Source organism: Dermacentor variabilis, chromosome 9 (genome assembly GCF_050947875.1).
Source record: "Dermacentor variabilis isolate Ectoservices chromosome 9, ASM5094787v1, whole genome shotgun sequence".
Classification (NCBI taxonomy): domain Eukaryota; kingdom Metazoa; phylum Arthropoda; class Arachnida; order Ixodida; family Ixodidae; genus Dermacentor; species Dermacentor variabilis.
The window spans coordinates 74,052,918-74,069,387 of NC_134576.1; the positions used below are offsets into that span (position 1 = coordinate 74,052,918).

The 16,470-nt window shown below is 50.7% G+C and overlaps 2 protein-coding genes across 2 annotated transcripts in view; one reads left to right on the forward strand and one right to left on the reverse strand.

Annotated features, from left to right (window-relative positions):
* Positions 1–16,470, forward strand: part of LOC142558408 (major facilitator superfamily domain-containing protein 4A-like) — a 397,460-nt gene that overhangs the window by 102,010 nt on the left and 278,980 nt on the right. The gene's annotated exons all lie outside the window — the stretch shown is intronic.
* Positions 1–16,470, reverse strand: part of LOC142592804 (uncharacterized) — a 144,761-nt gene that overhangs the window by 19,956 nt on the left and 108,335 nt on the right. Inside the window, exons 3-7 of the mRNA XM_075704482.1 lie at positions 15,974–16,144; positions 14,124–14,314; positions 12,920–13,234; positions 11,076–11,288; positions 9,442–9,628 (exon numbers count right to left, since the gene is read on the reverse strand). Of these exons, the coding sequence (XP_075560597.1) occupies positions 9,442–9,628; positions 11,076–11,288; positions 12,920–13,234; positions 14,124–14,314; positions 15,974–16,144 (1,077 nt within the window). The remainder of the gene's footprint in view (positions 1–9,441; positions 9,629–11,075; positions 11,289–12,919; positions 13,235–14,123; positions 14,315–15,973; positions 16,145–16,470) is intronic.

Here is a 16,470-nt window from a genome sequence, read left to right on the forward strand (position 1 = left end):
AAGCATCTCGTTTCTGGCACTTCGCAGCAACAGGTGTTGATGTACGCCCGCATAAATTTCGCTGAGTGATTATGCTGGGCGTCTTCCAACAGGGCTTGCTGCTCGTCCAGAGCCTCGCGTTGTTCCGCGCGCGTGTCACGTGACAATGTTTAGGTACGCTGCGGTACTCACCGACACGGACATGCGCACAAACAGTGTCTTCTGGAGGTGAGGTATGGAACCTGGTTGTTGGGCTCCCTGCACGCTTAATTTTCTTAGCGTATAGCAGTACCATTTGCATGTCTCGGGAAATGGGAGGAGGGGAGACGATGATTTGACCGCGGATCAGCAGGCATCAAAACCACGACATCCCCGGCAGCCGATGTGAGCGTTCTAACGTGAGAAAATGACGGCGCTGTGGGTCGTGCAAGCGCCACATTGCTTGCAAATTGATGGCCATAAAAGGCTATAACGTGCGTTAACAGAAGCCTTTCCCAATGTCTTCGTGTAGAACCGGAAATTCAAAAAATTTTGTATGTTCAAAGGTTTTTAACTAAGCGAGATTCCCCCGTCAGCTCGGGAATATGAGAGGTGAAGCTCGTCACCAGCACATAGAGAGAGAGAGAGAGAGAGAGAGAGAGAGAGAGAGAGAGAGAGAGAGAGAGAGAAAATGATAAATGAAAGTTAGGGAGGTTAACCAGCACTGAGCCCGGTTGGCTTATTATAGGGAACTCTGGCGATGCGATCCTTCAGTTACCTGCGTATGTTTGTTGCATTCCCGCTTGCGGCTACAAACGTTCTGGTAACATTATTTATTACGCTTCATTATTTTCTTTTTAGTTTACGTATATCAATCACTGTTTTTCCTCGAATGCAGCAAGGCAATAAGTCTCTGCGCATATGCATAATCGGTGCGGTTTGTCGCGTTTATACGCATTATGTGGATGCAAGCGATCTGTTCTTAAAGTGATTAGGCCATTCGAAGGGAAAAGCACGCAGCTTAAGCAAAATCATTTTGCGGTCCGTCACTGCCATGCTGACTGAATCCCCATGACTGCAGCTCCCGTAGGCACCAGTGCCAGAGTCGCCTGTGGTAATATATTTAGATAAATAGACGAATTGCGGAACGAACGAACGAACGAACGAACGAACGAACGAACGAATAGTAAGCGCATTATGACTCATCACTTATGTTGCTCGCACGTAATTATCAGAGATAGGAAATTGCTAAACTGTGCAGTTATCACTCGGGAGTGGTGTTAGTACACATAATTTGTCTCCATTCGCGTTTAAATTTACGCGTGGATGATGCATGCGACCGGTTCCCTAAGTATAACGCCTTGTAGTTGCACCTGACCTGTGTAATGTTTAAGATGGCACGATGCTTGTAGGTCTAGGATTAAGCGGGCTCCAACTGAAGATTAAGACAGAAAAGTACGCAAGTTGGTCGGCGTTCGTGTTGAAGTTCTTGCAGCGCTCACAGTTAGACGACGGACAAGGAAGGCACAGGAGACACGCCGGACTTCCTTTCACCTGACTTTTAGTCGCAAAACCACACAGAAAGAAAACTAACAGCACAGCGTTGCACGGGACGAAAAAAAAAAAAAAAAACACACACACAACCGGAGCAAACTGGAGCTGTTAAAACGGTACGCCTCCGGCTACTCTTATTTCGCTTATAGAGAAAATATAAATTTGATTAAAGGGACAGTAAAAAGAAAAATAATTTAAGTTATATTAGTAAATTACCCTTCAAAAATACCAAGAAACCCATGGAACCAAAAGACGACGCCGCTTTGATGTTCACGCGACAGGTCGCCGTGATGTCATGGATTTTGACGGCGTCTGATGGTATCTGGGTAATTGTTTAATTATAAGGACGCCGTCGTATCTTAAAAAAGCCAAAGACTGAACTTAACGACCCGAGAAAATTGGCTGAGTCACCGCTGCCAAAATGCGAAAAAACAAAAGTACTTGAACTTTGTGAGGTCACGTACCGGCGCTGGTGCTTTGGCGCGAAATTGGAAGCAGTGGAACTTTAAACTTCCATTGTCTCTCCTAATAATCGACATGCTGACCACGAAATCGAGGAAAATCGAGTTTTAAGAGACTACCTCATATGTGTAACCTGATTTAGCGCGTCTCTTTAGTGTCTCTCAAAAGGACGATGCTTCTATGAGAAGATACGACGCCTATGCTCACTAACATCAAAGTCCCAATCTTTCTGTCAGCCAGCCCTGGAGGATGCGCTCCCTTGCGGAGATTCGGGATTGCTTCGGCATCTCTGACAGTGCGTTCGCTTCTACGCTCTCTGGGGGGGTCTACGCCTTCTAGGCCCTCTGGGGTCTCTGTCTTGACTTTTCTTGCTTAGCGTCGGTTTGGCATGGTTGTTTCTCTAAAGCATTTTTGTTCGTTGCTGAAAGACATTCAGCAACGGAGCCGGGCCCGGAGCACTGAAGATCTTTAAAAAATTGGGGAACGCTTAAGCTTCGGCTTTAAGAGCAGAACGCTATAATATTTAACTATCCCTGACTGCTTCTCACGCGTTCCGGCAACTGCAGCTTATGTGACCGTAATGTTTACCGGGAAACCCTGGTGGGGAACGCTATGAACGAAGGCGGGCTTTCTCTGGTAGAAACGCGGCTCCTTGCGGATGGTGTTGCATGGAGCCGAACGGGGCGCGCCGTATTATGAATGGTAGAAACGCTGGAGGAGGAGGTTCGTGTTCGACTTCCCGCGTAACAGAATTAGTATGTGTTCTCGTACATTCAAATTACAGTGCGACGCTATCATGTTTGTAAGTTGTGTGTAAGTCATACCTTACAATTTTTTTGGCGCGTTTTACTTTCATGTATTTAGTTCAGTTTTATTTCATTCATTTAGTTCAGCAACGCCTCTGCGTTACACGGAGCGCCCGCGTGGTTCGGTACGCTTGGTTTGGAGTTATATTTCGCTCCGAAGACGGTCGGCGCCGGACGCCGACACCGGATATTCTGCGGCGCGGGGCTCTTAACGCTGTCGTGTTAAAATGCGAAAACAAGGAACGCACGCATCTGTCGTTTGTAACACAGACGTGCTCCTATCGTGATCTAAAAACGTTGAACTTACGCGCAACCTTCCGAACAATCTCAGGACTATGGCATAGACGGCACCGCCTTTTGCATTTATAGTACAGGTATACACAAAGAAAAGAAAACCTAAAGCATACAAACTGTCGTACATTTCAAGAGACAAAAAAAAATATTCTGTAGTCACCATAGGCTGTTGACATTACGAAAGAACTGTATGTTTGCTTGTTTGTTCCTTTCTTATTTGAAAAAGCACAGCAGTACTGCCCTGTTCTGAACTGCCAGTGACAGGATGATTTTTTTTATATGTTGGAACAGCAGCGACTGTTGCAGGAACTGTTTTCGCGGATTAGCTCCGTCGCTTTGATCCATCGACGCACGACAGTCTATATGCGGGTAAGAATATGAGACACGTATGGACGCATAAATGAGTTTCCTCCGGCGAGGTTCCGGCTTACTGAAAGAAAGCCACGCAGCTGAAGAAAAATTCGTCCCGGACGGAGCCTCGAACACGGGACCAACGCCTTTCCGCGGTGGACGCTCTACCATCTGAGCTTAGCGGAGGGGGGGGGGGGGGGGGGTTTAGCCGATCGCAGAGCGAGCGCGAATTAATCGAGAACTCGAGGAACCCGATGAGAGATGGGCACATGTGCAGTGTTTAGCGCAATACCACAAGAGAAGGCAATCGCTAAAGAGCTTGTTTACAAAAGCGTGTTCTAAGAGAGACCGCTTCGGTTGCAAAGAAGCGTCGTAACGAGCTTATACCACGCGGCGAATGAGAAGTAGTAGCGAGGTGACAGTGAGGAAGGGAGAGTGCAGAGCAAACGCGTGCATGTTAGGTCAGCCACGCAAACACGCATAGCCCGCTTACTCCTCATCACCCCCCGTCCCCCCGACCCCCAACCCACTGCGCCACACAAACCTGGTTTTGCTTTTCTCGGAAATTCCGCTACGCCCGGGGCGATCGCGCACTGCAGTCGTTCGCGACCGTCTCTCAAAGGACGATGAGGAAACGGAGGCGCGCGTGTCGGGGGGGGGGGGGGGGGGGGGTCGTCGCGAAACGCAGAACACGCAGGTTGCATTCGCAATCCGCGTCGCGAACTGTGCGCTCGTCACCGTGCAGCTGACGGGGTCGTCTTCCCTCGCGCGCGCACTCGGGCGTCTTGCACTGCAAGCCAGAACCGTTTGTCCTCCCGGCATCTAGCGCGCGTATACTCGTCGTATGGGCCATTCCCTGCATTGCGTCACTGAGTGCGCGCGATCGAGCCACGTGTTTCTTGGGCTGCCGTGCGCGCGCTGCCGACCTGACATACACCGACGTACGTCGCGACTGCCACGTCTACAAGACGCGAGCGTGTAAACACACGCACGCACTGCACGTCTCTGGAGTCGCCCGTATAATCGCTGATGGATCGTCGCCGTCGCGCGTCTTTTCTCGCGTCGCGGACGAGAGTTCGCGAGTGTCACGCGACCCTGTAGTGCGATATGGAAACGTGAAGCTATACGGTGCGTCGGCATCGCAGTCTCAAGATGAAGCGAGGCGGCACCTTTATTAGCTGTGGTCGCTCGATCTCCCCCATAACACAGGCGTCGTGTCCGGGGTTGGGCGATCGTTCCGGACAATACGAAACCGGTGAAATGCGATTTGGAGACCCCGCCTTCTAGTCTCAAAAGCAGATCGCTGCGACTTAATCTGCAGCGGCGAGTACTGACTAAAGAAGTGTACAGGGTGTGCCAGTTAACGTTAGCGAAGCTCTTAAAATTAAAATATAGAATATGCGACGACGCAACCAGTGGTCTTCTGTCAGCAGTGGCGTACCGCACCAGGAGTACTTTTTCATAATTGAAGCATGGATAATTACACGATATTAATTAACGAATTTGTTAATTACTGAATTTAGTGCAGTTATTCCGAGTAACGGCTGGGGCTGTTGGTGTCGCGGCGCCCGGACGGCTATTTTCATATTTCCCGCGTTTTCTTTTTAGCAATGAAAAATAATTGCGCGAGACATAGCACGCTTAAAACAACTGAATCGGGTGTTTTAACGCACAATTATTACTTTTCTGTCAATATTCGCGCCCTAACTTCGGCAGTTAAAATGTTCGTTAATTAATCTCATCTAATCATTGACAGTTGAATTATGAAAAAAAAGGATATCCTCCTGGTGAGGTAGGCCACTGCTGACAGAATACCGTTGGTTGCGTCCTCATGTATTCTTTATTTAAGAGCTTGGCTAACGTTAGCTGGCACGCCCTGTATACCGTGCGGCATAAGAGAGTACAGCAGTAGGTAAGCGTAAGCGCACCGAAGCAGAACCGATCTTCCGGTACTTATTCGGTATGCGCAACTTTCGATGATAATGGAAGAATATCGATCATCACCTGCCGCTGCCTGCTGTAAATGAAGTGGAAAACTCGTCAAGCGATTTCCTTTCTTCCCCACCTCCTCCATCGTGTCGTATTGGCGGAAATAAAACTGTATTGTATTGTATACATTGTATTGTGTTGTATTGTATTGTATTGCAATATAGTGCTGAAAAGTTCCGAGCCACGGGATCTCGTATTTGTCTAGCATTATGACAAATGGGCTTGTCTTTACGGAAATGCGCTAATTGCGACCGCGGGATCAGTCGTGCGTACCACCGTGGCTTCGGCGGCGACGCATACTATAGTTCATGTTCTGCTGCCCGCGCCGGAAGATGTCACAGACAGCAGACTAACGGCATTTTAGTTCGAGCACATCGCCGCTAGATGCATGCCACCATCGATGCATGGTACCGCAAAGGCATATATAGACAAGCTGCATGTTTCTAAACAAAATGGCGTATACTACTTCAGGCAAAACTAGCAAACAATTATGTATATACCCTGCTCTTCTTTTTCGCCGTTCATCGCTTTGAACGATAAGTCGCGCGACCACTCCTTACACATTCAAAGCTGTCCGCTGTTGCAGAAAACGCTTTAGTGCAAAAGCACGTGCGAATTTGTTCCTCCTAGCACGTGCACAATCTCCCGGCTTTGCAGCAGGTGATTCGCGGTTTGCGGCGCTGCCACTTTCCTAGATATCTCCTCAGCACACTGACATAGCTTCAGCTGTAGCTGTGAGACGAGAGCGCCAGCAAAGAGCCGCACCGCGCTGTACATGTAATTACCTACAAGTACTATAACATTGCCTTCAAAGAAAACCCAGGCTTAATATTAGAGCCAGTCGTGAGTGTTTTCGCCCGCACAGACTGTGGCGGCAAGCACTGCCGCACTTTTGTGACGTCACGCTCTGCAGCTGACGTGCGCGTACTAGCTCCCCAGCAGGGTTCCGCAGACGGCAGCCCGCGGTGCGCCGCGTCGCGCGAGTTGCGCAATGGGTCGTACGACGTCGGCCGGGATTCCAGCAGGCGGCTGAACAGACGGCGTGGCGGCGCAGGAGATTGCGGCGTTCGCGGAGCAGAGGAGAGTGAGAGGAGGAGCAAATGAAGACGTGGGTCGCCACCGCGTCGCGGTGCAGCGAGGGAGAGAGATCGATGATCGAGAAACGATGACACGCACGGCGTGCGCGCCCGGACAGGAAAACTCGATTCGGCGGCGTCCTCGCTTTCTTTTCACCCCCCCCCCCCCCCCCTGTTCCCGCTTGTTTCACCGCTGGTTTGTTGTGCCATCACGGTGCGCCCTGACGAAAGTGGATGTGAAAGCGAGCATGAGAGAGAGAGAGAGAGAGATCTTCCCTGCGCCCAGACATGCGAGTCAAGGGGTTAATCGAGTCGCGCGCTCTCGCGGATTGACGGCGTCGGTTCATTAACGATCGGTCTATAGAGAGCCGAGGAAGTCTTAATGGTTCAAGGTGGCTTATGACTCCCGTCTAGACCCTTCCTTGTCTAGACCCGAGGCATGTCTCGGATGTCTGGTGCGCCTTGCGTGATGCAGAGGGCTTTGTCCGCAGATGTCGGCGCGAAGCCGAGATGTATTTGCTCGAGATTTTCGAACCTCCATTTCCGTGCATGGTTTGTCACTTCGGTTCACAACATTTGTTGCGGGGAACAACGATGTCTTTTAACTTATTCCGACATGGTATATATGTTCATGATACTTCCGGTGTTTTATTGTACAGACGGCGTTCGGCGTTCTTGGCCGTTAGATGTGAACTTCAACTACAATGCTAAATTTTCTACCACAGTGACATCCACCTGGCGTACACGAGAAACTGTGTACTAGAGGCAAAATAAAAGCGCATTCTTTGAAGGCGTTGCGCTGATAAGTACGTTGGTGCGTACTGTGGACACAGATGACTCACGCAATGCTCACTCAGGTAATATGACCAGCACGAGGACTCGGTTTCTCCAAGCTGTTATGTCCTAGCTGCCGTCGCTTGTTGCCGGCAATAGGTGGCGTGTGGGGGAGAGGGCACACAGCATTCACCTGCGTCTGGTGACGTTTCAAAAGTGGCCTGGAGGAAGCCACTGACGCAAATTGCGGTCTCGAGGTGCGCCTGTGCGTCCGTCACGCTCTCGAGCGCTCCTTTTCGTGTTGCCGTTTCGTGGCGTCGTTCTTTGGGAAGAACGTAAACTGCGTAGCGTTTGTTGTTGTTCTTGAGCACGTGCTCGCGGAGGGGGAGCGAACACGCAAAGAACGAACGGCGCGCGCACCAACCGCAAACGCAGAGTGGAGCCAGAGGTCAGGCAACCTGCAACCGAAATAACCGCTCCCGCTCTGTCGTCGTGCATCTTCCTCTTTTTTTTCGAGGGCCTCGAAACCATCACCCACGGGCCGGAGCAAACGCAAGGAAAGCCGGCATATTCCGGACCGTGCGCGGCTGAAACGCCGCCGGGTGCACGCGCGTGCGGTTCTTACGCTGTCATGCGGTGCTCAACTCTCCTTTGCGTCTCCTGCATACGTGCCCGGGCCGTGCACCGCAGCAGTGCTCGACGAGATTTCGCCTCTGCACGCGCTTCGCTCGAACGCTGCGAGTGGTCTTCGGCGGCCGCCGCAGTGACGACCCTCGAGCCACCGCTGACGACCCGGAAGCTGTCTGCCGTGACGTCTCCGCGGATCGTGCCGGCGCATCCGGCCAGACTTGACTATTACGCGCTGTTCCGTTCAACCCACTCGCGGTTCCTCTGTCTCGCTACTCCGGCGGCGAACGTTGACTCGCGATCCCCCGCCGGTGCAGCGTCTAAATCGCTTGTGTCAGCGGTGTGTGGCCGCGCTGCTACTGCAGTGTTCGACGACGGCGTGTTGCCACGCCGAGGCGTTCCGCCGCGCGGACCACTTTTTCCCTATGTATTAAAAGGAATACCTTTCTTTGGCTATTTTGCCCGTTTTGTCGGTGGTTGGTGATCGGATTTTCACTGCGGATACAAAGGCGCCCATGCAAAGGGCGCGTGTTGTTGGTGTTCGGCGAAGAACGGTATCATTACGTATAACAAAGAACACCATAACCACGAACGACAACGACAAGAATAACAACGAAACGGCCACAACATTCTATGGGAACGTAGTTCTTTATGACTTCTGGGGCGGCACTGCAACGGTAAAACAAATATTTCGTGAGATATCATTAAACACTCTTGGCTATTATTGCGGAGGTGCGAAGATAGCCAATGGACGACAATGCGAGGACACGCTTCGGCGGCTTTTAATGCATGTTTTGAAAACATCGTGTGATTAATTGTGCGTGTAAACGAATAGCTAGCTTAGCCTGCCTGCACGTAGTGTGGGGCGACGGCCAACTCTGGGGCGTCTGAAGGTTCAGATTCAGTTGTTATATATTCTGTGGATAAGCGATCCGGAAGGACAGCCCTCCCCTTCTACCGCCACCCTCTAACTCTGTGGCGGCTGCAGGAGAGGGCTGTAGCACCGCAATTCAAGTTCCGGTTAACGCCTCTGTTCTCTACCATTATGCAGTTGAACAACAAACTGCATTTAAGTGTCCTCACCGCAGCAGATATACGCCATAAAGAACGCTAACTGCACTCTTTATGCTACTCTTACGCTAACTACTATCACGAAATTAGTGTGAGTCTAACACGCTGGCCACATCGTTTGAGTAATATTTCTACAGAAAACATATAGGACTATTGCGATATGCCTATGTACGAAAATTTTCGCATCTTGCCTGCGAGAGTGTTGCAGCAAGATGTAATGTATATGCACTTGTTGATGTTCAAGAGGCAGCGCGCACCCGCGGCTACTATAGAGAGTGGCTATCGAGGGCAGCGTCAGAAGCTCGTGGAACAGAAGCGCGTGAAGCCTGCCTCTCGCGACAGTGGCCCAGTGCCAGTCATCGGAACAATTCGCACAGAATCGAAGGACGTGAAACACGCTCTACAGCATGCGGTGGCCGCGGCAAATGATCGGGGCCCCTTTCCTGGATCCCCGTGGATCCGGTAAAGCGGTGGCTCACCTCTGTTCGACGAGGCGAACATGTCCTGGGTCACGTGTCGCGAGACGAAGTTGTCCATCTTCTGGGCGTGCTGCATGAGCGCGCCGGCGGCGATCTGCTTGAGCCTCGAGTACAGCTCCTGGGGCCGGAACGCCGTCTCCGGCAGGCTGCCCAGCCGCTGGAACCGGCCCGGGTCGAACAGCTCCACCTGCGCGCAACAAGCAGGGACTGTTTGTCGGTGGCAGCTTCAACGCTCGAGGACTCGGGACTGCTTTCTTTTCTTTTTTTTTTCGTAACTATAACCACGCGGTTACAACCATCTGTTTTATTGCACAGGCCTCACTATATAAGGACTGTTGAAGGAATCTTGAGAGTCGCGTTTACGAAATGATGGAGACGTAGACGGAAGCAAGAAGCGTTACTGGCGACATCTTAAGGCTCTGAGTTCAGACTCAGCAATCAGAACTGTTGTTTCTACGACAGACATGTTGTAATTAGCCGCTAGCGTAAGCAAGTCGGTAGCGTCGTAACATTACCGAACGTACGTCCTGAGCGCATAAAAAGTAAAAGCTATTAAGCCGTTCTCGGCAACGGCTGGCTGGCCTTTCCTTTTCTTGCCAGAGGCTGTACATTGACGTTCACCAACAGACTCCTCCACCACTTTGGCAAATGACAAAAAGGGCTTTTAAAGTGTCGGGTTGGAATACAACGCAGCAAGGTGTCGTCATTATATTGTCTGGGTAACACCTTTAAGCAAAACCACTGGGCTTGGAGATAGGTGGAAGAAGCCTTCATCTGCAGTGAACATATAACAGACTTATTATGGTGACGATGAGGATGATAATCCTATGTTTTTAATGGGAGGTGCTAGTAGAGGGTCTATAAAGAATGCTGAGAGGGCATTTAAGACACTATGCTCGGTGCGTCTATACGTTTCATCGGTGCTCGTTCTCCACTTCCGCTAGCAGAGTTTATTGCACTGGCAGCGAATGCTTTCTGAAATAGCTTTTGTTCCAATATTCGCCGTAGATGGTTAAATGTACAACTAAGTAAACAGCGGACGCCTTATGTCTTCTTCTAATCTTCTTCTAAGTCACAAGCTATGCCAGCTACTTTGCTGTCCAAGCGGCTTAGCAGAGTACTCGGAAACTGCAAAGGAAAGTCACCTGCGCACCAGAAAACGTAGTCACACTTTCTTAGGCACATAATATAAGCGATGTGGTGTTTTTCGTAGGTTACCACACGAAAAGAAAAATTTAATACAGTGATATATGTGCTTTTCTTAGCTTCTTGTTCTCGAAGCTAGGTAGTGCCAACTGCCTTGTGGCATAGAAGATCTTCATTTTCGTTCCGTTACTTGCGCCCGAAGTTTTGTTGCTGTCAACGTAGACTTCTCTAATGGTGGTGAATATTGAAACGAACCTTAGTGACCAGCTTGTTGAACAGGACGCAAATGAAATTATTTCGTTTCGTTACATAAGCGCTACAGCGCTCACATTTCTAAGGCTTTGGCCTCGTTATTTAACGTGAAGCTCCGGCTAGACTGCGCGCGAACATTCAAAAGTAAAAAAATTCGTTATATCCGATCATTTCGCTAAAGCAAGGTTACCGTCAAACGACCGGAGTAGGCTTTCCCAAGCGACTTCGCCCCGTACCTGCGCGGGTGCAGCGGAGGCCAGAGCCCAGACACCGGCGGCCGCCATGACGTTGGTGACCCCGGGCAGGCGGCGTGCGTCGTATCCCCGGAAGTAGCCCTGGTTCTCGAGGCGCAGTCCGAACCGCTCGACCACTTCCGGTCCCAGCAGCGCCGGCAGGAATTCGTTGTACGTGATGAACTGCATCTCAGCGCCCACGATGCGGCGAGCTTCCTGCAAGGTTGCGGAGGGCGCACCGATTAAGCACAAAGGGGACTGCCGGTGCAAGCAAGATGAAGACGCGTAACTTTCTTTCTGGCTTTTGACAGTGTCGAGCGAAGCTGCCTTATCGATAGGTTTCCGCGTGTGCTGTACTTATGCCACATGTTTTGAAAAGTGGCACTCGCGGTGCAGCTGCGTTAGTAGCTTCCGTAGCTGCAAGGCTACGGAAACGACACGTTCCCGTATGCAGTATACGACACTTTCAGCCATTTCGTACCGTTCCGCATGAATTGTGTGACTGCAAAACAGACGACACACGGAATTACTTCACTGAGTTTGAATCGTTTTGGGGTGGTATATAGGTCCGCCTGCGACTGCCAATACCCACCTCCTCTTATCTCATATTGTTCATCCTCTTGCCCCATATTGTATCTCCTACATATTCCGCATCAATTGAACGAGCGGGCTCTGTGTCATGGCGCTGAATCGAGTAGCGTCGTGCACATAGTAACTGGCTTTGACATTTTGTGTCTGCATGCAAGTACCGTCTCATCTGTGTGTCGTTCTCATCCGTGGGCGTTGTCCAAACACTGCAGTCCTCTTTCACGTTTTGCATCTGTATGCGCGCGTTATCTCGCCTGTCTATAATTCTCATCCGCGCATCTTGCATCTCGGACGAAATAAGGGCCTCGCGTGGTTCGTTAGCTGTTTGTGACTCGGTCTATACAGTCTACATGTGCACTCTAGCCTGTTCTGGCCTTTTATATCCACATGCTCGTTCGCATCTCGAATGAAATCGGGACGTACGTCGTTTAATTACTCTTCCGAGCTCTTGTCACTGCTATTGATCGCATTCAAGGAGATGTTGGCGCCTGCAAATGGCGTTTGCTACTTCACTCTTCTTAATGGACAGATATAGTACGCAACGATGCAGAAGATTCAAACACAGAATACACAGAAGAATATACTAACGACATATTTAAGGTCCACAAATATACAAACACAATTAGACAAAAACAAATTTTCCTGAACAGCCTCTAAGATAGGAATGTTCTTTCGGAAGTAAAAATGACGTCGCTCGTTTGGGCTGCGTGCCCTCTCGTGAACACGGCATTCGCAACCGCGCCCACAAGAGCCACGAGAATTCATGATGACGCGGCGACAGAGGTAATCACCGAGGAGCAAAATATGTGCAAAGGCTCTTCGCGCTCGCTTTTCGGAACTTTCTTCTTATGCCATATATTTGTTCGCTTATCTGCAGCTTTTTCAAAAAGAACAACCGCCTTGCTTTTCGTTTTCATTATTTCTGTGTATACAAGCAAGACATTGCAAATGAGTACTGCGGAAGACCGCAAAGCAGAGGAAAGCTCGCAAAGGCGCGAAGCTACAAAGGAAACTCGTGCGTTCTCCGGAAAAGGAGCTTCGCAGGTGACGGAAAGTTCATCCCGGTCACGGGATCGAACCCGGGACAAACGCCTTTCCGAGGCGGCGCGGTCGCTCTAACCATCCGAGGCTAAACCAGGAGGCTATACAGCAGACCACCAGAACGAGGCCCAATCAATCGATACAACTCGAACCCCAGGGGCACCGAATGTGGCACGGCGTCTTCGTGCGTGCCGTCAAATTCCGCCCAAGAGTCTCACCTGGAAGGTTCTCTCGTCGTCCCACTGCGGGTTGAGACCCTGGAGGCTGCGCGCCACCCGGTTGTGCTCCCGGAGCCACACGGTGTGCATCATGGCCAGCCCGAGGTCGGAGTTGATGCGCGGGTCCCCGCTCGAGAAGCAGGGCGGGTCCTGCGACCCGCGGCGGCAGTCGAGCGTCGCCAGGTCGGCCGGGGGCAGCTCCTCGCCGCCGGCAGTCCGCTGGCTGAGGAGCTGGCCCGCCTCGAAGGCGCGCAGGAACTTGGCCTCGGCCTCGGACGAGCCGTAGATGGTCGAACCGTCCAGGAACGACGTCACCTACGGTCGCAGCGCCGGCGGTGTTAGTAAACGGAAGACAGCGAGACGGGGAAGGGCGAAATGTACACGGAGCGGATTTAAAAAAAAAAACAAAAAAAAAAACGGGGCGCTGCGTGTTTCGGCTGCGGCGACCGCATTTCGATTCGTATAGAATTCAGAAGCATGCTGGCTATACTTAAGGAGAGGTACGTGCGCGTCGCTCGTTGTGTAAGACTCTTACGTTTCGCACATTTTGTACACACTTGTACGCTATGGTCCGCTGTTAAAAAGAAACACGTTCAGTGCAAAGCGCGGGCGAATTTTGTTTCCCTCTCGGAAGTGGACATTTGCTCGGCTTTGGAGCGGACGACGTATGGTTGGTGGCGCTGGCATCGTTTTACAGAAACCTGCGCAGTGTACCGGCATAACTCCGGGCCGGCCGTTGCAGCTAAGGCGACAGTAAAGTGAGTGCCGCACAGTGTTGCGTTAAATATTATAATATGGGCGCAATGAGGGCAGGCGGGGAGCGGAAGTAGGCACAATTATTATCAGTGCCGAGGAGGTGTACCTGATGTGCCTTCGTGGTGGCTTAGTGGATATATGGCGCTCTGCTGCTGAAGACGAGGTTGCGGGTTCGACTCTCAGCCGCGGAGGCCGCGTTACAATGGACGTGGAATGCAAATAGACGCTTGCGTACACTTAACTTCAGGTTCCCGTCAGCGAACGCTAGGTTTTTATTATCTTAAATGTGTCAAATTTATTTCACATGGGCGATTGTCTAGCGCGCGCATTTCTGGCGTTTCGCGCATGTTTGGACGTGGACGCCGAAGTCCGCCTCCAGCTAAAGCTTCCGCTTAAGGTACAAAACCATCTCGCGTAAGAGGCTGTATAGTGTGTGGTGCTTATGTACCTGGTTGTTCTGCTCCCGCGGTCCCAGTCCGCACGTCTCCCGAGGAGCGGCGCTGGAGCGCACGTACTCGAGGCAGCGCTGTCCGAAGCGGCCGTAGTACGGGTCCTGTGCCGGCACGTCGATGGGCATGCACTCCGGGTGTTCGAAGCCCTCGGCCACGTCGCAGCACTTGATGCGTGACCCTTCGAAACCTGCGGTATTTCACGGGCCGTCCGTCTGTCAGGAGATTGTTGAGTCTGCCGCACTCTCGAAATGTCAATATATAACTGCACGTATGAAGCTAGCAGACAATGAAGCCAGAGGAGGCAAGGGCGAACTGAACTGTTGTGTGTTTTAATTGAAATATATAAAAGAAGAGAATAGGCAACACGGAGATGAAAGTGGAGACTTGCCGCAAGTGGGAGCCAAACCCACACATTCTGCATTGCGCGCACATATTAATTATTAATTAGTGATGGTACCCTCAGGACAGATGGCGTCAGAGAGGCGAGTGGCTAAGAAAAGACACTAAAATTCACACGTTATAGTAAGTTCCTCATTGTACTATTAGAGGATAAAATACGTGTTATGCTGCAATAAACAAAATGAGTTCGATTAGCTTTAGTTGAACAATAGCGGATAACAAGGAAAGGATGAGATGTATATTAACAACAACAACAAAAAAAGGGAAGAACAGTAAAATTCTCTTTAAACTCCTGCGTATAGTACTATACTATACCTGGGATCGTATCCCGGCCATGGCGGCCGCATTCCGATGGGGGCGAAATGCGAAAACACCCGTGTACTTAGATTTAGGTGTACGTTAAAGAACCCCAGGTGGTCGAAATTTCCGGAGCCCTCCACTACGGCTTGCCTCATAATGAGAAAGTTGTTTTGGCACGTAAAAACCCCAAAATCAAATCAAAGCAATTGGCTCCCCTAAGGCTGCGCTATAATTACTGTTATAATCGCCTTAATCGCTTGGTGAATTAAGGTGGTTCCAGCCTTCCGAACTAGGTGGGATGAAGGACTGCTGACAGGTTTTCGTACGGCACAACATGATTCCGGCTTTATGAGGGTGGTCAGCTGCTTGGCGAGATGCACGAAGCTGGAAGAATTGAATTTTCGCGTAGGGCCAGAAGGTAATAGATTTTACGAAATGCACTATTTTAGCTAGATACGATACTCATCTTGCGTAAGGCACCCAAGTGCTTGGCGGCCTTAACAGCATCACCGAACTGCTACAGAGAAATAGAAGTAATGGTATTTGAAAAGTGCTTTTTTTTGTCAGTTTAGCTACGAAATTCGGGTTTGAGAAGAAATAATGACGCGATACGGACGCCTTTGGTGTAGGAATGAAAACGTGAGGCCGCTTAACGTTGCTTGTGTCAAAGATGATGCGAAAAAAATTAACTCGTCTCGGCTTGGAGGCGCCCCTGTTAGTTGTGACATGCGAAGGAATCGAGGCTGACCAGAACTTGTGTCGCGCGGTACCATCCTCGAACAAACCGTAGTGGCGGGCACAACGCAGTATCCGACTGGCAAAATTTGTCCATGTACAAATCTCGAAGGCCATTCTCTTGCCGATTCCATTCGCCGGAGGCAATCGCGAAGCCGTAAACACATCATATGTACGCCATGCTTTAGACCTAATCTATTTCCCGTATGGAAAAGGCACGTGGGAAGGGAGAAGCAAAGAGCGAGAAAGCGTGCAGAGGACCATGACTCAGCGGAGTATCTTGAAGCTCACTGTAACAATGCCGGGTAATTGCAATCCGGTACAGAGTTCGCGAATACAACGGAGCCATGTATCCAGCGCTCGGACAGTTGGCGGATGCGAGAGTGACCCGTACTATGCGTACTATACGTACCGGCGGTCTGAGCCGTGTGCGACATGTCGTGGAAGACGAACTTCCCCCAGGCGATGGTCATCATGGATGCATGGTCGTGGGGCCGGTCCTGGTCCAGGAACATGGACGCGCTGACTGTGCGCGCGCTGGGCAGCTGTCGGCCGCGGGAGTCTACGCGAAGTGAGCTGATGCCTGCGAGAAGGAAAGAAAGAGTAACGAGGGAAGGCAAAGGTGAGACGAAGGGCTAGATCGAACACCCGGCAAGGGCGAGCAGAGGCGCGAGCTTTGCGAACACATCTGAGACGACCCAGCACATCCAGGAATGGTCGCTCAATCCTGAAGACGCTGAGCTATACAGAGTGTCCCGGCTTACTTTAGCCAGAGTTTAAAAAAAAGATATGCGAATGCCACTTAGCTGGACAGAGCCGAGGTAATGCTGTTTGCCAACGTCGCTTGGAGATACTCAAATTATTGTTTTCGCTCCGCCTTATTATATAATTAGTTTTAATTAATGAATC